The sequence below is a fragment of the Bufo bufo genome, chromosome 1, assembly GCF_905171765.1.
Source record: "Bufo bufo chromosome 1, aBufBuf1.1, whole genome shotgun sequence".
NCBI lineage: Eukaryota > Metazoa > Chordata > Amphibia > Anura > Bufonidae > Bufo > Bufo bufo.
In genome coordinates this window covers 696,260,690-696,285,856 of record NC_053389.1, presented here as the reverse complement: position 1 = coordinate 696,285,856, position 25,167 = coordinate 696,260,690, and the positions used below count along the sequence as shown (strand labels likewise).

The window sequence follows — 25,167 nt, the reverse complement described above, 5'->3', positions numbered from 1 at the left end:
GCACTTACTATTATCCCTGGGCGCCGCTCCGTTCTCCCGGTATAGACTCCGGTATCTTCAGATTTTCGCCTCTACTGGGAGCAGCCTGCTGGCGTCTCCTTCTCCCAGGCTCGAATGCTGGCCAATCGCAGCGCTCAGCTCATAGCCTGGGAGAAAAAAAAACTCTCAGGCTATGAGCTGAGCGCTGCGATTGGCCAGCTCATAGCCTGGGAGAAGGAGATGCCGGGAGGCTCCTCCCAGTTGAGCCGAAAATCTGAAGATACCAGAGCCTATACCGGGAGAACGGAGCGGCGCCCAGGGATAATAGTAAGTGCAGGGAGATCCCTGGGCGCCGCTCTCCATGTTTGTATGCTTAGTTTAGATTTTTTATTGTAATGAAAGGTCCCCGAACGCATCCGTACTGCCCCAATGCATTCTGAGTGGATGCGGATCCGCTCAGAATGCATCAGTCTGTCAGCGTTCAGCCTCCGCTCAGCAAGTGGGTCCGCTCTGAACGCAAGTGTGAAAGTAGCCTTAAACGGGTTGTCCACAAATGGGAACCATTTCTAAAGATCCCACAGCATAACCACCCACAGTGGTGATCATACTTGCCTAATCCCCGCTGCTGGGTTCCAGTGCCATCACTGCTCACTGGGGACCTCTTTAAATATTCTCTCCTCTTTTACCTTGTTGATTCCCTTTATGTATTTAAAAGTTTCTATCATATCCCCTCTGTCTCGTCTTTCTTCCAAGCTATACATGTTAAGGTCCTTTAATCTTTCCTGGTAAGTTTTATCCTGCTATCCATGTACTAGTTTAGTAGCTCTTCTATGAACTCTCTCCAAAGTATCAATATCCTTCTGGAGATATGGTCTCCAGTACTGCGCACAATACTCCAAATGAGGTCTCACTAGTGCTCTGTAGAGCGGCATGAGCGCCTCCCTCTTTCTACTGGTAATGCCTCTCCCTATACATCCAAGCATTCTGCTAGCATTTCCTGCTGCTCTGACATTGTCTGCCTACCTTTAAGTCTTCTGAAATAATGATCCCTAAATCCCTTTCCTCAGATACTGAGGTTAGGACTGTATCACTGATTTTAGATTCTGCTCTTGGGTTTTTACGTCCCAGGTGCATTATCTTGCACTTATCAACATTAAGTTTTAGTTGCCAGATTTTTGACCATTCCTCTTGTTTTCCTAAATCCTTTTCCATTTGGTGTATCCCTCCAGGAACATCAACCCTGTTACAAATCTTTGTGTCATCAGCAAAAAGACACACCTTACCATCGAGACCTTCTGAAATTTTGTTGATAAAGATATTAAACAATATGGGTCCCAGAACAGATCCCTGAGGTACCCCACTGGTAACAAGACCTTGGTCTGAATATACTCCATTAACTACAACCCTCTGTTGCCTGTCCCTCAGCCACTGCCTAATCCATTCAACAATATGGGAGTCCAAGCCCAAAGACTGCAAAGACTACAAAAGCTCCTCCCCAACAACAAATGTCACTTTATGTGATGATAACTTTAAAACGCTTTTACTTATAGAGGCCATTCTGAGATTGTTTTCTTGTCACATATTGTACTTCATGACAGTGGTAAAAATAAGTAAATAAAAACAAACCTTTTTATTCATCAAAAAAATACCAAATTTACCAAAAATTTAGAAAAATTTGCAAATTTCAATTTCTCTACTTTTATAATAGATAGTAATACCTTCAAAAATAGTAATTACTTTACATTCCCCATATGTCTACTTCATGTTTGGATCATTTTGAAAATGACATTTTATTTATTGGGGACCTTAGAAGGCTTAGAAGTATGGAAGCAAATCTTGAAATTTTTTGGAAAATTTCCAAAACCCACTTTTTAAGGACCAGTTCAGGTCTGAAGTCACTTTGTGAGGCTTACATAATAGAAACCACTAAAAAATGACCCCATTTTAGAAACTACACCCCTCAAGGTATACAAAACTGATTTTACAAACTTTCTTAACCCTTTAGGTGTTCTACAAGAATTGATGGAAAATGGAGATGAAATTTCTGAATTTCACTTTTTGGGCAGATTTTACATTTTAATCCATTTTTTTCCAGTAGCAAAGCAAGGGTTAACAGCCAAATAAAATTCAATATTTATTACCCTGATTCTGCGGTTTACAGAAACACCCCACATGTGATCGTAAACTGCTGTACGGGAACACGGCAGGGCGCAGAAGGAAAGGAACTCCATATGGCTTTTGGAAGGCAAATTTAGCTGAACTGGTTTTTAGATGCCATGTCCCATTTGAAGCCCCCCTGATGCACCCCTACAGTAGAAATAAAAAAAAGTGACCACATTTTGGAAACTACGGGATAAGGTGCCAGTTTTATTGGTACTATTTTGGGGTACATATGAGTTTTTTTTGTGAGGCAAGGTAACAAAAAATGGATGTTTTGGCACCGTTTTATTTTTTATTTTTACAGCGTTTAACCGAGGGATTAGGTCATGTGACTTTTTTATAGAGCAGATCGTTACGCACGTGGCTAAACCTAATATGTCTACTTTTTCTTATTTATTTAAGTTTTACACAATAATAGCATTTTTGAAACCGAAATAATGATATTTTAGCGTCTTATAGTCTGAGAGCCATAGCTTTTTTTATTTTTGACCGATTCTCTCAGGTAGGGTCTCATTTTTTGCGGGATGAGGTGACGGTCTGATTGTTAGGTCATGTGATATTTTTATAGAGCTGTTTGTTACGGATGTGGCGATACCTAATATGTATATTTTTTTCACTTTAGCACAATAATAGCAGTTTTGTAGCAAAAAATAATCATATTTTAGTGTCTCATAGTCTGAGAGCCATAGCTTTTTTATTTTTTGACCGATTCTCTCAAGTAGGTTCTCTTTTTTTGCAGGATGAGGTGACGGTCTGATTGGTACTATTTTGGGCGGCATACGCTTTTTTGATCACTTGCTGTTGCAATTTTTGTGATGTAATGTGATAAAAATAGCAATTTTTTTACACATTTATTTTTATTTATTTTTTACGGTGTTCACCTGAGTGGTTAGGTCATGTGATATTTTTATAGAGCTGTTTGTTACGGACGTGGCGATACCTAATGTATTTTTTTATGTATTTCACTTTAGCACAATAATAGCAGTTTTGACACAAAAGAAATGATGTTTTTAGTGTCTCCATGTTCTGAGAGCTATAGTTTTTTATTTTTTGGGCGATTGTCTTAGGTAGGGGCTCATTTTTTGCGGGATGAGGTGACTGATTTATTGATACCATTTTGGGGGGCATACGCCTTTTTGATCGCTTGGTGTTGCACTGTGATGTAAGGTGACAAAATTGGCTTTTTTATTTTACACAGTTTTTATTTTTTATGGTGTTTATCGGACAGGGTGGATCATGTGATATATTTATAGAGCCGGTCATTACGGACGCGGCAATACCTAATGTGTGGGTTTTGTTTTGTTTTTTTAGTTTTTTATTATAAAATAAGGGGAAGGGGGCGTTTTTTTCTTTTTTACTTTATTAATTTTATTAATTATATTGAAAAATTTTTTTACTTTATTTTATTTATGACATTCACTTTTGTGGGTATGATCCCCCTCTGCAATGCATTACAATACATCTGTCATACACTAACAGGTTGCCTAGGAGACCCAGCCTGAGGCTGGATCTCCTCGGCTCCCGTAGAAGGCAGTTCCCGATGCTGTGCAAGGCATTGGGCAGCCTCTGCACGGCATCGGGCTGCCTTGTGTCGCATCGGTTCGCCGCCACAGCAGCGTGGGGACTCGATGCTCTCTTTTACCCGACACAAACCTCTTCTATGTCGCGGTCAGCGCGGACCGCGACATAGAAGGGGTTAATCCGCCGGCATCGGCTTTTACAGCGATGCCGGCGGATACAGCAGGGGCCCGGCTACCACGGACTGCCGGGCCCCTGCAGTGATCGCGCGCGCACCGCTCCGCTGCCCACGCGATCACTATGACTTACTATTAAGTCAATTTGCGGGAACTCAGTGGTTTCCATGACGTAACAGTACGTCAAAGGTCGGGAAGGGGCTAATCACCTATGCTCATTTGCAATCAGACAATAGTGATAACCTTTCTAACAAATTCCTTGCCTGTTTTGAAACAGTGTCTGAGTATCCACCAGAAACACCACTGAAGTTCTGCTACAGTGGAAAATCTCTAAGTCAGTCTAAGTTAGTCTCCTGAATATCTCCAATGCACTTATAAAAAGCAGCACTTGAAAATGCAGCAAGCTATAATTCACATAATTTATAAAGACCATTATTTATTGAAGGCCTTTTGTAGACTCAGATTTTTTTTGTTTAGGTGCATTAGTGTCTGCAAAATCTGTTTCTGTAAAATCTTTAAAGGTATATTACGTCTCATAAATTGATAGCATATTGTATGAATACGACATCACTGTATGATCAGTGGGAGTCTGACCTCTGGGACGTCCTTTGATCCTGAGAATAAAGGGGCTGCAGTGCTGACTCAGCAGTTCCTTCATTCTCAGGATTAATGGGGATCCCAGAAATCAGCCCCCCACCAGTCATAATGTGATGGGTATACCCTAGCTATACGAGTCCAAGAAGTCGAACACACCACCAATCATAAAGTGATGGCGTATCCTAGTGATGTCCTTGCTTTACAAGATGGGAATACCCCTTTAAGTAGCAGATAGCACTGATTGAATGCATTGACTAATTGATTGTAAATATTAGCCCTGGCTAATTTGATCTTTTTTTTCAGCACACAAGAGGCTAATTCATCCACATTTATTACATAGTACATATTAGTATAAGCAAAGTTATTACACATCACCTTGGCATGTAAAACCTTTCCTTAATGTATTACTCTTTATCTTGTAGGGAGTGAGTCCCAGCGTTATGCTTAAGAGAAATGGAGAGGTAAGCTTTTATAAGTTTATTTATTGGGTTCCTGTCCTAAATATGCATGACTGTTGTGAGGTAACTGATTGATTGGCTTTTAGTAGTAATATAATTACATTAATTCTATTTATTAATGAACACTTCTCCTTTTGGCTACTCGCAGCACGTTCTCCAGACAGTCTCCAATCTTCACAAACTGCTGAGTAACTTGCAGGTATTTAGAGATTTTATTTTCTTTTTTTTTTTTCTTTCTTTCTTAAGAATTCTGAAGGTATGAAGTGTTTTTAATTACTGTAACATACTACAGGCTGTAGTGCTGCAACAAGACACCTTTATTGAACATCAGAAGCTGAGGCTAAATGAGAAACCCCTCACCCGGACCTACTCCAAACCAAAGTCCTTGACTGAACAGGAAAAGGTGGAGCAACTGCTACAGGACATTGTTAATCTGGAAAAGCAGCAAACCGACCAGCAGGTAGGTTAATGTAAAAGATGAAATGATGGAGAGTTTATTCAGGAGTTGTTACCTTAACAGCTGAGATTAGAAAGATTAGGAAGGTGTGAGGCCCACAGAGGTGCCATTCTCCCAAGTAGCTTGTGACTGCAGTGACATGCCGCTTGGGACACCATCTTTGTGACCAGTCATTGGCTGCAGCGGGGCACGTGACCCTGTCCTTGCCAGAAGCTTACATGTGTAGACCAAAGTAGAGTGAACACTGTGGAGAACCCAGGGAACCAGAGCCAACCAGCTGGGAGACAGTAAGTAAGCCTTCCTTCACGGGAACAGATGGGAGTAGGGAAATTTAAAATACAAGGGAATCCTGGAATCCCTTTTAAAGGGAATCTGTCACCATGTAGCTCATTAGCCCCAGGGTGCCGTTTTCCTCCCCTGCCGTGCCCCCAACACTTTGACTGGCAGGGCCAGGCAGTGAAGACGTACTCACATCTCGCCCTAAAGTCTTACAATTGCTCGTTCGCTTCATTGTTTGGTGCCGCCACAGTACAGAATCCATCAGTCTGAAAGCTTCTGTACTGTGTCGGTTAGTGAAGTGAACGAGCAGTCGGAAGCCTTCAGGGCCAGGCGTGAGTATGTCTTCACTGCCTGGCCCTGTCAAAGTAGTGGGGGAGAAGAGCCTCATTGCACCCTGGGGCTAATTAGAGTAAAATAAAAGGCCTAATTTCTCCCCAATGAGGCCACCAATGGAAATAAAACCAACACCAATAAAATGTATTGACAAGCGCACATCTGGCATGTAAGAGGGTTTCATAACAAGTTATGTGGTGACATATTCCATTTAAAGAACTTAAAGGCATTTTCCGGGAATGATATAAAATGGCTGCAAGCAACCTGTGTTAGAATGTGAGTAGGACTGGTTGCCACCGCTTGCAGGGTCTCATTACACACCACGTTCTGGCACTTGCATATACGCTATATTGATGAGTTTGTCAGGCTGCTCAGCCATGATGGCATATTGTAGGCAGGATCAGATCATTACCATCTATTGTAGAGCAGTGTAGTGAGGCCCTCCCCCCTCAGAGTTGTGGCAACCAGTCCTGCTCACATTCTAGGACCGGTTATTGCAGCCATTTTATATAATTCACTGAGAACCCTTATATGTTTATGTAGCCTTGTGGAAAGAAAGTAAATATGTTAAAAGTATAAATGATGTTCAATGGGACAGTGAACGTGAGAATTAAGAGACGCAATCTGAAATTAGTGGGAGGAAGATCAGAAGCAGTGTCAGAAAAATTATTATTTATAGCAGATGTTTGGAAAAGACTTGAAGCAGATGTGGAGGGAAATCGACAAGGAGTGAACTTAGTCGTGAGCTAAACATATAGCTATCCTAGGAGAAGGAAAATATTTGGATGCTGCAGCCATTCTGTGTTTCCAGCCATTCCAGCGCTAGGTCACTTACTTATTTTCTTGTACTGCTTTTCATAAAATCACTTCATTAGCTACAACAGCTGTAGTCCTCATATCCTTGTACAGTGGGTCAACCAAGCCGTCCCACCATCAGCTGGCAGTTTACTCCCTATGTTGCGCATAAGGAGAAAGCTGTCAATCGGAGGTGTTGGAAAGGTGAATCGGCAGCTCATGAATTTTGAGGACTCCACTGCTTTGAGAGGACCGTCTGGTCCGGCTTAGCTTCTGCTGCAGCTAATAAACAGTAATCTTAGAAGAAAAAAAAGTGATCCAGCTCTTGAAGTGGGGTCTCTGCCACTACTCAGAGAGGGCAGCATAAACATGGTAACAAATTCCCTTTAATATAAACCCTAGACATGTTTTCACACTATGCGCCTTGTTATTGCAGCACAGACCTCCCAATGTAAATGGGACAAGGGGAGGTCTGTACTGCAGGGTTTTACGAAACCTAGAATACTAGGTGAACCCTGTTTTCTATTCTGTTATAATAAGAGATTCAGTGCAATGCAAAGACAGCAGAGTCAGGAGATAATAGCAGATGAGGGAAAGATTTAAAGGCGAGTCACAATATATGTTGATTTTTCAAAAAAGGTGCTAATATTAGTCCTGGGAGCTTTATGTGGAGGAGAACCTAAACGCAAAGGAAATGTGGCTGATTAAACCAATAAATGAGTATAGGGTTACGTATCGAGTAGTACAGGCTAGAAATGACATAAAAGTACAAGATAATAGGTGGTTATGGTGGGTTTACACCAGCTGAGCTGCTCCCTCAGTAGGGGTGAAGCTCTGCAGTAACATGCAGCGATCACCTCCACGGTATGAGAATGAGGGATCACTGTTGCAAGCAATCTTCCTCATACAGTACAGCTGCCTTGTTTTTGGGCTACAGATTGCTGTTAAAACCATACAATAATTTAGGTGCTTGCATGAACGACAGTTTCGCACATTCATTGTGTAATCGGCTGCTCCTTTCTATTGGCAGATTATCTGGAACGAACTTTTGCAGGAACATTCGTCCCCAATAATCTGCCTGACTATCAGGCTGTGTAAACCCGCCATTTTTAGGTATATAGTGCGAGATAAAAATAAGGCACATCTAGTAGTACAGAGACTTTTCTGTAGGCCGTGGATCCATGGCCAATAATTGATGGAAACTGTTAAGTGCTTGTTGGGTGGAGTTCAGTGTTATTCTGGAAATATGATCTTTTTCCATTTTGCTTAGGTTCCACTTCAACCAGAAAAATTGTCCAAGGCCCCCTCACTGCCTGACGGCACAGATTCTTTAAAAAGATATAACTCTAGTGTTCCAAAACAGGAGCACCTGGACTGTAAACCCTCTGCTGTACCCAAAAAGGACACTTTGTCACGGACAGAGAGTAAGCAAAAGGGGAAAGGGTTCAGTTTGCTTGGGAGCCAAACTAACAAACCAGTGGAGGGCCCCGCCACCAATCGCCTTTTCAACCTATCAAAAACAAAGGACAAAAAGGAAAAAAAGAAGAAATCTAAAGGAAACCACTGTCCAAACTCTGGTGAGTGATATCCATCTTGTCACTTTTATCCTCTTGCATTGTCCCCATGGTGATGTCTATAACCAGTTTAGTGCCACTGAAAACCTGGCAATTTGTTTTGTTTCAGTTTGTTTTGGTTCAACTGAAGGGGCGGCCATATTGGTGTAAAAAGCATAAAATGCTAAATAAAAATGCAGAAACCGTCACTAAAGTTACCCCGCTCACACAAAACTATACATATTATATATCAAAACGACTGACAAAATAGGGAATCCATTTTGATAATGTACTTTGGTGTCCTTTTGCATATATAAAGAATAAGGAGCTACAGTTTGAAAAGAGTGACTTTTTTACATTTTTGGACAAGACTAAATAAAACAAAAAAAGAAAAAAAAAATCTTATTAAAAGTCCCATGTGTCACGTAAAAAAAAAACGTTAAACCACCACGTTCAGTAAATCACAAAAAAAGTGGTCATAGTCATTAAAGAGTTAAGCAATGAGCGCTTTCCCCACTAGTAAGGATAAAGTGCTTTACGGTTACTGTATGGCATAGATTTAACCTATAACTGGGGGGACAGGAGGCGATAATCACCAGTGAGCACCCTCCTCTCTAGTAGGCCCCTTTCACACTAGTAGATGCGTGAAGTGAACGCATAGCACCCGCACTGAATCCTGACCCATTTATTTCAATGTGTCTGTGTACATGAGCATTTTTTTTTCACGCAGCATGTTCTATATTCAGCATTTTTTATTTTTTTTTGCCCCATAGAAGTGAATCCGGATGCAGTCCAGGTGCAATGCGTTTTTCACTGATGGTTGCTAGAAGATGTTTGTAAACCTTCAGGTTTTTTTTTTTTTTTTTTCCACGTGTGAAAAAAGCATCAAACCTGATTGTACCCCGGGCGGAAAAACTGAAACACTGAACGCAGATGCAGACAAAACTGACTGAACTTGCGAAATGGTACGAGTTTCACTAAACGCACCCTGAGGCAATCCGTATCGTTTGTGTGAAAGAGGCCGTAAGGGCATTACTGCTTGGCACCTGTCACACACATATGATACCTATCACGGGAGCGGGGGGGGGGGGGGATTGGCAGGAGGCGGTAATAACCAATGCGCACTGCCCTCTGCAGTGAAGGAAAGCGCTCATTTATGAATAGAAGGTAGAATGGCATGAAGGAAATGTCACCACTTAAGCCCATATTACGCTGAAACGAGTATTGATAGGAACGCTCATTCCTGATAACTGGCCTATATAATGGTGCCGATCAGCTGATGAAACCAGCAATTACTTGTTTGTCGGCTGATTAGCATATTTAATCAGAATGAAAAGTGCCCGATTATCAGTAGCACATACAGTGGGGGAAATAATTATTTGACCCCTCACTGATTTTGTAAGTTTGTCCAATGACAAAGAAATGAAAAGTCTCAGAACAGTATCATTTCAATGGTAGGTTTATTGTAACAGTGGCAGATAGCACATCAAAAGGAAAATCGAAAAAATAATTTTAAATAAAAGATAGCAACTGATTTGCATTTCATTGAGTGAAATAAGTATTTGAACCCTCTAACAAAAAAAGACTTAATACTTGGTGGAAAAACCCTTGTTTGCAAGCACAGAGGTCAAACGTTTCTTGTAATTGATGACCAAGTTTGCGCACATTTTAGGAGGAATGTTGGTCCACTCCTCTTTGCAGATCATCTCTAAATCCCTAAGGTTTCGAGGCTGTCTCTGTGCAACTCTGAGCTTGAGCTCCCTCCATAGGTTTTCGATTGGATTAAGGTCCGGAGACTGACTAGGCCACTCCATGACCTTAATGTGCTTCTTCTTGAGCCACTCCTTTGTTGCCTTTGCTGTATGTTTTGGGTCATTGTCGTGCTGGAACACCCATCCACGACCCATTTTCAGTTTCCTGGCAGAGGGAAGGAGGTTGTCGCTCAGGATTTCACGATACATGGCTCCGTCCATTTTCCCGTTTATGCGAATAAGTTGTCCTGTGCCCTTAGCAGAAAAACACCCCCAAAGCAAAATGTTTCCACCCCCATGCTTGACGGTGGGGACGGTGTTTTGGGGGTCATAGGCAGCATTTTTCTTCCTCCAAACACAGCGAGTTGAGTTAATGCCAAAGAGCTCTATTTTGGTCTCATCAGACCACAGCACCTTCTCCCAGTCACTCTCTGAATCATTCAGGTGTTCATTGGCAAACTTCAGACGGGCCTGCACATGTGCCTTCCTGAGCAGGGGGACCTTGCGAGCCCTGCAGGATTTTAATCCATTGCGGTGTAATGTGTTTCCAATGGTTTTCTTGGTGACTGTGGTCCCTGCTAATTTGAGGTCATTAACTAACTCCTCCCGTGTAGTTCTAGGATGCTTTTTCACCTTTCTCAGAACCATTGACACCCCACGAGGTGAGATCTTGCGTGGAGCCCCAGAGCGAGGTCGATTGATGGTCATTTTGTGCTCCTTCCATTTTCGAACAATCGCACCAACAGTTGTCACCTTCTCTCCCAGCTTCTTGCTAATGGTTTTGTAGCCCATTCCAGCCTTGTGCAGGTCTACAATTTTGTCTCTGACATCCTTGGACAGCTCTTTGGTCTTTCCCATGTTGGAGAGTTTGGAGTCTGCTTGATTGATTGATTCTGTGGACAGGTGTCTTTTATACAGGTGACTAGTTAAGACAGGTGTCCTTAATGAGGGTGACTAATTGAGTAGAAGTGTCTAACCACTCTGTGGGAGCCAGAACTCTTAATGGTTGGTAGGGGTTCAAATACTTATTTCACTCAATGAAATGCAAATCAGTTGCTATCTTTTATTTAAAGTTATTTTTTCGATTTTCCTTTTGATGTGCTATCTGCCACTGTTACAATAAACCTACCATTGAAATGATACTGTTCTGAGACTTTTCATTTCTTTGTCATTGGACAAACTTACAAAATCAGTGAGGGGTCAAATAATTATTTCCCCCACTGTATCTGTGTAATCAGGGAAGTGCTGACTGCAGCTGTCATTCTCCCCTATTCACTTTGTAGTAGCCCAATGCAAACAGCCCCCTGAAATAGAACAATGTGACCATGCTGTCCCAGACCAAAAAAGCTGTGCACCCCTGCTATTGACTCCAGAGCAAGTAGAGAAAGGCATGTGTGGTAGATGGTTAGAAATGTAATCTAAGAGGATTTGTTGCATTGATTTTCCAGAGTCGGTTCATGTTGAGGGAGTGTCTCAGGAGGAAGAAATCTTCTGCTGATGTTCCAACGGAGGAAGGCCTACATGCCGAATACTGTACATACTCATTCCACACTGGGATATTGGCTACCATTTCAGAAAGACTGGCTATGAGTGGAGAACCCCCGGCTCCTTTTACTATACAGAGAAATACTGCCTATTGACTGCTCCTGAAAAATCTCCATACCACTCATTCAAAAAGCTGCCATTTTTCCGGAGCCTTCGCTAAATAGAATTGTGGGAGCTTAGCCAGGAAAGGTCACCAGAAAGTATGCTTTCTGACCACGTAGAACTGCTTAAGGTACAGTGATGTGCCAGAGGCCTTCATTACACGTTCTTCAATGTTCTATACCTATGGAATATAATCCAAACCCTTTACAACACCACTCAGACGGTATCAACCTGTAGTTTTCTCAAAGGCGCCCACCTATTAGGCTCTGAATACTCGCTGCTACTTTCCTACCCGTAGTTTTCTCTCACTCATTCTAGATGGGATTGTGTATTTGGTGAGAAAAAGAACGGTTAGTTGTTATCTTGATGTCTGAATTAGGAATAGATTTCACCCCAAATCAAATGATTTGCTAAATTCTCGGCTTGGCAGTACTCTGTACAGAGGAGGAATCATCATTAGCATACTTGTGCAAATCGCAATTTAATGTTGTGGTTTTTGCCAGTAGAGGACGCTGTAGCCTACACAAACTGGAGCTAGCCCGTTCTATGCCAAGTATTCCTCGTGACCACACATTTTGTTACATGAACTCGCTGTTTCATCTCTTTTTTAACAAAAAAATAACCCACTTTCTATTATTCCGTGGAAAGCTTCCTCTTCAGTGTATAATCTGATTCAATTGTGTCCAGTTATCGATGTCCCTCTGCCTGCACAAATGCCGTCAGTCTCACCGCTGACACCATTGCTCTTCTTGATATTTCCCAAATACAGAAACCCCTTCCCCATTTCACTTTGATATCTCCTTTATTGCATCTTGCATGGTCTAATGAATTCCAGAATAACATGGGAACATGTTTTAGGTTTTGTTTTTTATATTGTAGTAAAAAATTTGACCCCTGATGGTGTTTTTTTCGTATTTTTTTTTTTCTTTTAAAATTTTCAAAACGGATGTAGACATGGCTGCTGCCTTCTGCAGTGTCTCTATAGTGAATTGGGGGAAGTTTTTCCGTGAATGATCAATGTGCTGGTAGTGTGGATGTTAAAAAATAAAATAAAAATGAAGGTGATGAATAAGAAACCATTTTAACCCCCAAACCTTTATGGCTTTTTTTTTTTTTTAAATAGTAGAGAACTAAATTAAAGAAATGTATTAGCAATAAGTATACATTATATGTAGGTGCTTGGGCTATAGGTGACCTAAACCGCGCTGTTCACGAGATATCAGAGCTGCCTGGGTGGTGGCTTTGTGGGAGAGAGGACATTTACCATGGTGACCTCTGCCAGTATGGTACCACTATGCACTTTACACAAGCTGAAATTCTAGAAGACAATCACTGATGCCCAGCAGCTTGTTAATGGTAAAGGGAGTTGTAGTCCTGCGTACTGTATTTCCTGATGCAGAACGTGCACACGCTGTGACTGAATCACTAAGGCGAGGGCTGTTTTTTGTTTTTATTCATGTGACTGTGATAGGAAAAGAGCAAAAATACCAAAGGCCAAATTTTTTTTTCCCGTGAGAGAGCTAGAAATGACACATGGTTAAAGGTGGCCATTCAAACGACCGTATTTTTGGTCCGCATTTATTGCAGATCAGATGCGGACCCTTTCATTTCAATGGGGCCGCAAAAGATGCAGACAGCACAGCATACCATGTGCTGTCCGCATCCGTATATCTGTTCTGCAGTCCCACAAAAAAAAAAAAATAGAACAGTCCTGTTCTTGTATTTTGCAGACAAGAACAGGCATTGTTACAATGAGTCTGCGGATGCCATCCTTCACACGGACGTCATCTGTATTCTTACGGATCCACATTTTGCAGACCACAAAATACATTGGTTGTGTGAATGGAGCCTTAGACAAATGTTGGGTTGATTTTTGCCACTCTCCAAAGCAACAGCCGACCATTTAATATTTATGGAGGTGACCCGACTCTTCCCTGACAGCAGATGTAGGGGGGAGAGGAGGGTAGGGCATGTTGGATTTCACCTTCCAAAATCCTTTTGATCTTTTTCACCTCTCCCTATTGAGAACCCATGCAAAGTCCTACTATTTCTGAAAAGAATTCGCAAACAACTTGCAATTTATTTCAAATTGCATGGAAAATCACATTAGCTGTACAACTTTTATCATTTTCAAATTATTTTGTGTCAGTGCAGCTGTATCCTAATGCAGAGGTTATATGTACAAATGGCTTAGTCTACTTTCACACTCGCGTTTTGGCTTTCCGTTTGTGAGATCTGTTCAGGGCTCTCAAAAGAGGTCCAAAATAGATCAGTTTTGCCCTAATGCATTCTGAATGGATAAGGATCCACTCAGAATGCATCAGTTTGCCTCCGTTCAGTCTGCATTCCACTTTAGGGACAGATCCGTTTTCACTGACACAATCTGGCACAATAGAAAACGGATCCGTCCTCCATTGACTTTCAATGGTGTTCAAGACTGATCCTTCTTGGCTATGTTACAGATGATACAAACGGATCCGTTCTGAACGGATGCAGAAGGATGTATTATCTGAACGGATCTGTCTGTGCAGATCCATGACGGATCCGCACAAAACGCGAATGTGAAAGTAGCTTTAGAAATAGAAAAAAGGTAAAAAAATAATAATAAAGGAGTTGTCACTAAAGTAACTTCTTCATGTCCTATTTAGTTGGGTATATGGCAGTTAATAAAACTTCCCAAAAGCCTGACATATTGCAAATGGGGATTGTTGAGACCAAGCAAACCTTTTATTGTTTTCTCTCAAATCCTCCTAGTCTTCAAAAAATAGCTATTCCTACACGTTCCCCCATGTACCTGCACGCTCAGCGTGGGTCTATAATATGGAGAGGGGAATAAGCCACTGCCAGACACCTGACAACGGCTTATCTCCTGCAGAACCGTAGGATCAGACATGTTGAAATTCAGAATGCCCAATCCTTCTTTCCCTTTATCTGCTGTTGGAGGAGAGTTGGAACACAGACATGTAGGTGAGATAGTTGGGCAGTCCAGTCAGAATTGGTGGGTTCGGCCACCTTTAGGGTCTGCTTCTTGTAAGCAGTAGAACCGTACTTATACATGAGACTGAACCTATAGCGCAGAATGTGTACAACGTTCTACATGACTTGAACCCGTAGTGCAGAAACAAATTAATCAGACCACTGCAGAAGGTGAACACTACATTCACGTTCTACTGGGACTTTACCACTGGTTTGTCACTTGCATTTTTCGATAGACGCACCTGTACTTAAATATGAGGATTTAATTATATTAGCTTGGGCCATTGAAGAATATTGTAGTTTTTCTGTAAATAGAAAGATTACAAAAATGAAGCCAAGTTTCCCAGCCCAAGGCATCCTCCCATCCCATCCGTTGTATATTAGCGCACATTGTATTTTCCTTTCTGTGTTGTCGGCAGTATTTTACTATTGTGTAGTCCTGTCAGTGCACTCTGGCCAGGCGTGACCTGGTAGTAATGTGCCGTCTATGGCGTTTATGTTGGGTATAAAGCACCTTTCATGAAGCTTTAAATGCATTTTTTGCTTATTGCTGCTTGAGAACTCACCCAAGTTGCTTTCTAAGAAATAAGAGCACTTATGTGTGTGCGGACTGTGTAATATCACAGAAAACTGCATTAGATGCCCTGTGCAACAAACAGAGCGTGCCTGCAAAAGAGGCGTTTTCCTTGACTTCCAAGGTAACTGCAATGCAAATGAAAACTTTACTAAAACGTGGAAGTTACAATTTATTATGGGCTGGTAATGGAAGTGCTTCTGTTGTATTCTTCAACAGAGCAGGTCTTAGTTTGACCTTTTTATTTTATTTTTTTCTCCGTAATACCCATGACATGACATTCCTATGCCACCTGGTCTGGACATGTCCCCTGCTGGACGGGGCTTTTCCATACAGTTGTCTCACTTTATGCTTTTTCTCTCTGTTTGTAGCTAATATTTGTACGACTGGATGAAACAGTTTGTCCTCCCTTAGCCGTAGTAACATTTGGAAATAATGATATTGAGCTAAAGGAAAATGAATTTCTAGCAAGATCTGGTATCTTGCCTGTTTCCAGTAATGGATTCTTCTTGGGCACTGCGCTCACTGGCAGATATAAGTACAGCGGGGGACTTCATGGTGGTTCTCTGGTTTGTTACAGCCCGTAAAATGTACACGTTACTCAACTCCAGTCTTCAGGGCCACCTACCGGTCATGATTTGAGAATATCCCACAGAATAAATACCTGTGGTAAGTCCTGATGCATGGACACTAATTATATCGCCTGTTCAATACTAAGGAAATCCTGAAAACATGACCGGCAGGTGGGCCCTGAGGACTGGACCTGAGGCTGAAGTTCGAGTATCAAAATACGGAGGAAATTCCAGAAACATGTCAGGCAGAATTTATGTGCCTTGCAGAAAAAAAAATAGTTTGAATGACAGTGGGGCTTACCTTTGCTCACGTCAATGGCGCATATATTGCGACATGTTAACATATGTTTTAGATTATTGCATATAATGAGAGACCTTTATCAGAACTGGTGTGCCCATACTCCAGTCTTGATCTCCTGGCACTGGCTTGAGATGCGCCTTATTTAATAAGAAGCAGATGCCTCTTAATAAATTAGGCACATCACTTTCTGGGGCACGCAAAGCAGTTAAGTCTACGCCAACTACAGACTGGCATAGACTTCAGCTATAACTTACACCACTTTCTGGCGAAAGTTATAGTAAATCCGAAGGGGGAGGCACAAAAGTGTGTCCCTTCCGTTATGCCCTGCCCCTTTCCACAGTGCTTTTCTGAAGTTAAAAAGTCATAAATTATGATGCATATATGGAATGTGCCATAGTCTGACTTTTTTTTTACGCCACAATAGTGGCGTAAAACCATTCGTAAATGTGCCCCATTATGCTTTTATCTACCTACACCAGGATTCCTCAAACTGCGGCCCTCCAGCTGTTGTAAAACTACAACTCCCACAATGCCCTGCTGTAGGCTGATACCTGTAGGCTGTTCGGGCATGCTGGGAATTGTAGTTTTGCAACAGCTGGAGAGCCGCAGTTTGAGGATGCCTGACCTACACTATAAAATTTGCAGTCTCTATTGCCACTTTGGGTATAGCACCTGAGGTGTTCTTCTCAAAATGTGAATTTAGTGTCCCAGCATTAGGACTCATGCACACACCATATGTATTTTGCAGTCCGCAAAACACTGATCCGAAAAAAAAGGATGACATCCTTGTTACATCCATTTTTTTTGTGGATTCATTGTAACAATGCCTGTACTTGTCCACAAAACGGACAAGAATAGTACATGTTCTATTTTTTTGCGGAACGGACTTGCGGACATACGGAATGCCTACAGAGCCATTTCCGTTTTTTTTTGCCGCCCCATTGAATGGTTCCGTATACAGGCTGCAATAATAAATAAACGGACACAGACAAAAAATACGTTCGTGTGCATGAGCCCTTAGATTCACACCACATGAACTGAATATTTGGGAACATTTAGCTCACCATACATTAATAGGTGAGAATAGGACACATTTTGACAGTAAAGGACATTCTATTTCATCCGGTCGGGACTAAACAAATATTAGCTGTGGTGTCATGAACTGTATAGTACTAACCTTGACTGCACTAGAGGAAAGTCCTGAATGCTCAGGAGGTCCATAGTACCATGTATACCTCTGCTTTTTGTTCTGTGAATACCTGTACTGAGGTACATCTAGGTGTCACGTAAAGACCCCCCCACCAAGCACAGGGCCACCCCTGATATGGGGGCAAATAAGCTGTGGGCTGTGTGCCGCAACGCTTCTCTGCGGATTTTCGATGACACAGAACTCTGTGCTAAACTCTGTTGTGTTTGTTTTTCTAAATGCTGTAAAGATTGAAACGAAACAGAAATTAATTATTTTATGTTAATGTGTAAATAATGTAAAAAGTTATAACTGTACAAGTCATGACCGTTTCCTGTAATATGCAAGTTTTCTTTGTAACTAGCTTTAATTTATCTCTTTTTCTTAGTTAACAGCTGTAAAGGCAAATTTCTCTAAATAAATTTCATTCTTTATCTACTTTTGTGTCTTATTTGTCATAATTAAACAAGTTTGAGCAAATAAATCCTTCATGCATTGTATGATAAAAAGCTATACATTTTTGTAACATACTTGTTACAGACTATTTCCAAGATTTTTGTTTGTGCTTGCTGTCACTGAATAGGAATCAGTTTCCTTCCAAAGTATATACAGCACGCCTGCCTTTGCCAGCTGCACACCTGTCTAGATGACCTGGGCAGGTGTTCATCCTTCCTGTTCACGGACTGCAAACAGAACTTGAAAATGGTGAGAACTGATAATAAATATATATATATATATATATATATATATATATATATAATAGAATACAGCTGCAAGAAAAAGTATGTGAACCCTTTGGAATGATATGGATTTCTGCACAAATTGGTCATAAAATGTGATCTGATCTTCATCTAAGTCACAACAATAGACAATCACAGTCTGCTTAAACTAATAACATACAGAGAATTAAATGTTACCATGTTTTTATTGAACACACCATGTAAACATTCACAGTGCAGGTGGAAAAAGTATGTGAACCCTTGGATTTAATAATTGGTTGAACCTCCTTTGGCAGCAATAACTTCAACCAAATGTTTCCTGTAGTTGCAGATCAGACATGCACAATGGTCAGGAGTAATTCTTGACCATTCCTCTTTACAGAACTGTTTCAGTTCAGCAATATTCTTGGGATGTCTGGTGTGAATCGCTTTCTTGAGGTCATGCCACAGCATCTCAATCGGGTTGAGGTCAGGACTCTGACTGGGCCACTCCAGAAGGCAAATTTTCTTCTGTTTAAGCCATTCTGTTATTGATTTACTTCTATGCTTTGGGTCGTTGTCCTGTTGCAACACCCATCTTCTGTTGAGCTTCAGCTGGTGGACAGATGGCCTTAAGTTCTCCTGCAAAATGTCTTGATAAACTTGGGAATTCATTTTTCCTTCGATGATAGCAATCCGTCCAGGCCCTGACGCAGCAAAGCAGCCCCGAACCATGATGCCCCCATCACCATACTTCACAGTTTGGATGAGGTTTTGATGTTGGTGTGCTGTGCCTCTTTTTCTCCACACATAGTGTTGTGTGTTTCTTCCAAACAAATCACTGCAAAAAAATGCACCAAAATGATACACAACTGACAATACTAGCCAATTCCTAAAACTGATGTTAAAAGCTGAGAACTTTGCCAATATCTTCTAATCAGGAACATATCGGAGCCCCTCCTGCACCACATCACGGTGTCTCAGCACGCATGGGGTCCTACCACTAACCTGCCCGTGGTGTGTGAACAGGGTCTGAACAGAGCTAGAAATTAACTCACAGCCAGACTCTCACATGCCTCCATAGTGGTATCACCAATGCACTGTGAGGTAAAATAAAGCTGTGAGCCGCACCCACAACAGACCATGTGACACAGAAGCTACCAGGTGCAAAAGAATGTTACCAACAAAATAAAGTGGCACATTCCATACACATAAAGACTCACTAAAAAAAAGTGGCCTAAACGGGTGGAAATCCTCCAAACCCAGACACTGTAGCGTGTCTATTACTGGGGGAGCAATTCCTTCGCATGCGGTCCATAGATAACTGCAATCCCCAGGACAAAATGCGTACAATGGAGGATGCCAGGGCAACTCTTCCAAACTACTCAACTTTGGTTTCATCTGTCCATAGAATATTTTGCCAGTACTGCTGTGGAACATCCAGGTGCTCTTGTGCAAACTGTAAACGTGCAGCAATGTTTTTTTTGGACAGCAGTGGCTTCCTCTGTGGTAACCTCCCATGAAATCCATTCTTGTCTAGTGTTTTACGTATCGTAGATTCGCTAACAGGGATGTTAGCATATGCCAGAGACTTTTGTAAGTCTTTTGGATTAGGATTCTTCTTCACCTCATTGAGCAGCCTGCGCTGTGCTCTTGCAGTCATCTTTACAGGACGGCCACTCCTAGGGAGAGTAGCAGCAGTGATGAACTTTATCCATTTATAGACCATTTGTCTTACCGTGGACTGATGGACAGCAAGGCTTTTGGAGATACTTTTATAACCCTTTCCAGCTTTATGCAAGTCAACAATTCTTAATCGTAGGTCTTCTGAGAGCTCTTTTGTGCGAGGCATCATTCACATCAGGCAATGCTTCTTGTGAAAAGCAAACCCAGAACTGGTGTGTGTTTTTTATAGGGCAGGGCAGCTGTAACCAACACCTCCAATCTCATCTCATTGATTGGACTCCAGTTGGCTGACACCTCACTCCAATTAGCTCTTGGAGATGTCATTAGTCTAGGGGTTCACATACTTTTTCCACCTGCACTGTGAATGTTTACATGGTGTGCTCAATAAAAACATGGTAACATTTAATTCTTTGTGTGTTATTAGTTTAAGCAGACTGTGATTGTCTATTGTTGTGACTTAAATGAAGATCAGATCACATTTTATGACCAATTTGTGCAGAAATCTATATCATTCCAAAGGGTTCACATACTTTTTCTTGCAACTGTATATAAAAATGTGTGTGTGTGTGTGTGTGTGTGTGTGTGTGTGTGTGTGTGTATATGTCTGCTAAAGGAATCCGTACCGTCTCATTTACAATCACGAAATTTGGCACACGGGTACATCAGGTGTCTGGGAAGGTTTTAGACCAGGTCTCAGCTCTCTAGGATGTACCGTTCATGAGATATTCCCCAAAAATGCATTAGCCAATAGAAGCGTGGTCACATGACCCTTATCAGCCAATAGAAGCTCGCAGGTCCTCCAGCCTCCACATACAGTTTTACTCCAGGTTTCCATAACAACCCAGCCATTTTTCTTCACTGCTGTAGGTCATCTTTACAGGAAATCTGTCACAAGGATAATCGCTATTGAAGTAAAGCCATGGCCTAATAGCACTTAGTACCTTATTTCCAGATGTGCCTTTGTTCCAGCAATGATGTCTTTATCCTCTGAAAATCCAGTTTATTTGGTATGCAGTGCTGCTGTGTTAGGCTCCATTCACACATCCGCAATTCCATTCTGCATTTTGCAGAACGGAATTGCGGACCCATACATTTCTATGGGGCAGCACAACGTGCGGCCCCGATCTGGAATTGCGGACCCGCACTTCCGGGTCCGCAATTCCGATCCTGAAAAAATAGAACATGTTCTATTCTTGTCCGCACTAATGGACAAGAATAGGCATATTCTCTTAGTGCCAGCAATGTACGGTCCGCAAAATGTGGAACGCACATTGCCGCTGTCCGTGTTTTGTGGATCCGCAAAAACACGGATGTGTGAATGGACCCTTAGTGAGCTGTTCAAAAGGACACGCCCCTGATCCAGTAAAGGCCACTATTAAGGGGGCGGTTCACTGTCAAGGGGGTGGTATGCTGTGAAAATCACTGTTAAAGGGCTTCTACCACCAGAAATACTGTTATGTAGTTGACTGACATTAGCGATGCGCTAATGTCAGCACTACATAACAGTATGTTTCTAACATTTGTCCCTGCAGCTGTTTTGGTAAAAAAAAAAAAAGCACTTTTGTAATATGCTAATGAGCCTCTAGGTGCTATGTGGGCGTAAAATCAGCACCTAGACGCTCCGTCCACTCACCCTTTTATCCTGCCCAGGTCCCCTGTTCTGCCCGCCCCGCTCCTCTTGATTGATGCCACGGTCCACCGCATCGTTGACGAAAATCCCACGCCTGCGCCGTTCACTTCTGTCTTCGGTCAGTGAGTGAAGGCCGCTCTCCTGATGCCGGCTTCCTCACTGTGACGTAGTCGGCGCAGGCGCAATGAGGAATCCGACACTAGGAGCGCATCATTCACTGCCTGCGCCGAATACAGAAATGAACGGCGCGGGATTTCGTCTGCGATGCAGGGAACAGTGACATCAATCAAGAGGAGCAGGGCGGGCAGAGCAGGGGACCTGGGCGGTATAAAGTGTGAGTGGACGGAGCCTCTAGGTGCTGATTTTACGCCCACATAGCACCTAGAGGCTCATTAGCATATTATAAAAGTTATTTTACAAAAACGGCTGCAGGGACAAATGTTAGAAACATACTGTTATGTAGTGTTGACATTAGCGCATCGCTAATGTCAGTCAGCTACATAACTGTATTTCTGGTGGTAGAAGCCCTTTAAAGAGGAAGGTTGCTGTAAAGGTCAAAGTTAAGGGGGTGGCCTGCTGTGAAGGTCGAATTTTAAGGGACGGGGCACTGTGGGGGGGGGGGGGCTGCAGAGGTCACTGTTTTGGGGGTGGGGTGCTGTAGATGTCACTGTTATAGTGGATAGTGTTGATATCTTTTAACAACACACACAAACATTAAATGAAATAGATTAAATATACCCGAGCGAAGCCGGGTCTATATATCTATACACTCACCTAAAGAATTATTAGGAACACCTGTTCTATTTCTCATTAATGCAATTATCTAGTCAACCAATCACATGGCAGTTGCTTCAATGCATTTAGGGGGGTGCTCCTGGTCAAGACAATCTCCTGAACTCCAAACTGAATGTCAGAATGGGAAAGAAAGGTGATTCAAGCAATTTTGAACGTGGCATGGTTGTTGGTGCCAGACGGGGCCGCTCTGAGTATTTCACAATCTGCTCAGTTACTGGGATTTTCACGCACAACCATTTCTAGGGTTTACAAAGAATGGTGTGAAAAGGGAAAAACATGAGCTCACCAAAATTGGACTGTTGAAGACTGGAAAAATGTTGCCTGGTCTGATGAGTCTCGATTTCTGTTGAGACATTCAAATGGTAGAGTCCGAATTTGGCGTAAACAGAATGAGAACATGTATCCATCCTCTGATGTCTACTTCCAGCAGGATAATGCACCATGTCACAAAGCTCGAATCATTTCAAATTGGTTTCTTGAACATAACAATGAGTTCACTGTACTAAAATGGCCCCCACAGTCACCAGATCTCAACCCAATAGAGCATCTTTGGGATGTGGTGGAATGGGAGCTTCGTGCCCTGGATGTGCATCCCTCAAATCTCCATCAACTGCAAGATGCTATCCTATCAATATGGGCCAACATTTCTAAAGAATGCTATCAGCACCTTGTTGAATCAATGCCACGTAGAATTAAGGCAGTTCTGAAGGCAAAAGGGGGTCCAACACCGTATTAGTATGGTGTTCCCAATAATTCTTTAGGTGAGTATATATATATATATATATATACATACATACACACACACACATATATATACACTGCTCAAAAAAATAAATAAAGGGAACACTTAAACAACACAATGTAACTCCAAGTCAATCACACTTCTGTGAAATCAAACTGTCCACTTAGGAAGCAACACTGAGTGACAATCAATTTCACATGCTGTTGTGCAAATGGAATAGACAACAGGTGGAAATTATAGGCAATTAGCAAGACACCCCCCAATAAAGGAGTGGTTCTACAGGTGGTGACCACAGACCACTTCTCAGTTCCTATGCTTCCTGGCTGATGTTTTGGTCACTTTTGAATGCTGGCGGTGCTTTCACTCTAGTGGTAGCATGAGACTTAGTCTACAACCCACACAAGTGGCTCAGGTAGTGCAGCTTATCCAGGATGGCACATCAATGCGAGCTGTGGCAAGAAGGTTTGCTGTGTCTGTCAGCGTAGTGTCCAGAGCATGGAGGCGCTACCAGGAGACAGGCCAGTACATCAGGAGACGTGGAGGAGGCCGTAGGAGGGCAACAACCCAGCAGCAGGACCGCTACCTCCGCCTTTGTGCAAGGAGGAACAGGAGGAGCACTGCCAGAGCCCTGCAAAATGACCTCCAGCAGGCCACAAATGTGCATGTGTCTGCTCAAACGGTCAGAAACAGACTCCATGAGGGTGATATGAGGTCCCGACGTCCACAGGTGGGGGTTGTGCTTACAGCCCAACACCGTGCAGGACGTTTGGCATTTGCCAGAGAACACCAAGATTGGCAAATTCGCCACTGGCGCCCTGTGCTCTTCACAGATGAAAGCAGGTTCACACTGAGCACATGTGACAGACGTGACAGAGTCTGGAGACGCCATGGAGAACGTTCTGCTGCCTGCAACATCCTCCAGCATGACCGGATTGGCATTGGGTCCGTAATGGTGTGGGGTGGCATTTCTTTGGAGGGCCGCACAGCCCTCCATGTGCTCGCCAGAGGTAGCCTGACTGCCATTAGGTACCGAGATGAGATCCTCAGACCCCTTGTGAGACCATATGCTGGTGCGGTTGGCCCTGGGTTCCTCCTAATGCAAGACAATGCTAGACCTCATGTGGCTGGAGTGTGTCAGCAGTTCCTGCAAGACGAGGGCATTGATGCTATGGACTGGCCCGCCCATTCCCCAGACCTGAATCCAATTGAGCACATCTGGGACATCATGTCTCGCTCTATCCACCAACATCACGTTGCACCACAGACTGTCCAGGAGTTGGCAGAGGCTTTAGTCCAGGTCTGGGAGGAGATCCCTCTAGAAACCGTCCGCCACCTCATCAGGAGCATGTACAGGCGTTGTAGGGAGGTCATACAGGCACGTGGAGGCCACACACACTACTGAGCCTCATTTTGACTTGTTTCAAGGACATTACATCAAAGTTGGATCAGCCTGTAGTGTGTTTTTCCACTTTAATTTTGAGTGTGACTCCAAATCCAGACCTCCATGGGTTGAAAAATTTGATTTCCATTTTTTTATTTTTGTGTGATTTTGTTGTCCGCACATTCAACTATGTAAAGAACAAAGTATTTCAGAAGAATATTTAATTAACTCAGATCTAGGATGTGTTATTTTTGTGTTCCCTTTATTTTTTTGAGCAGTGTGTGATATATATATCTATCTATCTGAGTGTGTGTATGTCCGCCTGTCCGCTTAAGGAATCTGCACCGTCACATTTACAATCCCGAAATTTGGCACACAGGTACATCAGGTGTCCGGGAAGGTTTTAGACCGGGTCTTGGATCTCTAGCACGTACCGTTCCTGAGATATTCCCAAAAAATGCATTCGCCAATAGAAGCCTGGTCACATGACCCTTATCAGGCAATAGACGCTCGCAGGCCCTTAGTCTCCACATACACACAGTTTTACACCAGGTTTCCATAACAACCCAGCCATTTTTCTTCACTTCTGTAGGTCAGCTTTAAAGGGGCAGGGCACTGTGGATGACACTATTAAGGGAGCAGAGTGCTGTGGAGGTCACAGTTCAGGGGCAGATAGGGTAGCCATTCAGGCCACCCTAAAAAAACTGACTTAAAAACCCTGCCCCCAGGTCCAGCTAAACCATGCCCCCCACCTGAGCAGGCCACGCCCCCTCCCACTCCACAGCCAACGGGGATTGAAAAAATGAAGGTAAAAATCAACTTCTGTCAGCTGCAGGGGTGGGAGGGAGGGTGACTTTCTCCCTGCAGCTCATTCTCAGACAGCACAGTGCTGCTGTGTGAGAGTGAGTTGTTCAAAAGGACAT

At 42.7% G+C, this 25,167-nt stretch overlaps 1 protein-coding gene and 2 long non-coding RNA genes across 7 annotated transcripts in view; 1 reads left to right on the top strand and 2 right to left on the bottom strand.

Annotated features, from left to right (window-relative positions):
• AKAP13 (A-kinase anchoring protein 13) overlaps positions 1 to 12,813 on the top strand; it is a 230,781-nt gene extending 217,968 nt beyond the window's left edge. For all 5 annotated transcript variants that reach the window (XM_040414184.1, XM_040414183.1, XM_040414185.1 and 2 more), the window contains 5 exons: positions 4,853 to 4,891; positions 5,037 to 5,087; positions 5,181 to 5,348; positions 8,023 to 8,329; positions 11,505 to 12,813. In XM_040414184.1, the coding sequence (XP_040270118.1) occupies positions 4,853 to 4,891; positions 5,037 to 5,087; positions 5,181 to 5,348; positions 8,023 to 8,329; positions 11,505 to 11,554 (615 nt within the window). In that variant the 3' untranslated portion in view covers positions 11,555 to 12,813. The remainder of the gene's footprint in view (positions 1 to 4,852; positions 4,892 to 5,036; positions 5,088 to 5,180; positions 5,349 to 8,022; positions 8,330 to 11,504) is intronic.
• LOC120985959 overlaps positions 1 to 25,167 on the bottom strand; it is a 1,109,413-nt gene that overhangs the window by 658,872 nt on the left and 425,374 nt on the right. The window lies entirely within an intron of this gene.
• On the bottom strand, positions 14,922 to 17,004 carry LOC120985957. Its single transcript, XR_005775609.1, has 2 exons — positions 16,752 to 17,004; positions 14,922 to 16,596 (listed from the first exon to the last, which is right to left on the bottom strand). It is a non-coding gene; the product is annotated as an uncharacterized LOC120985957 (long non-coding RNA).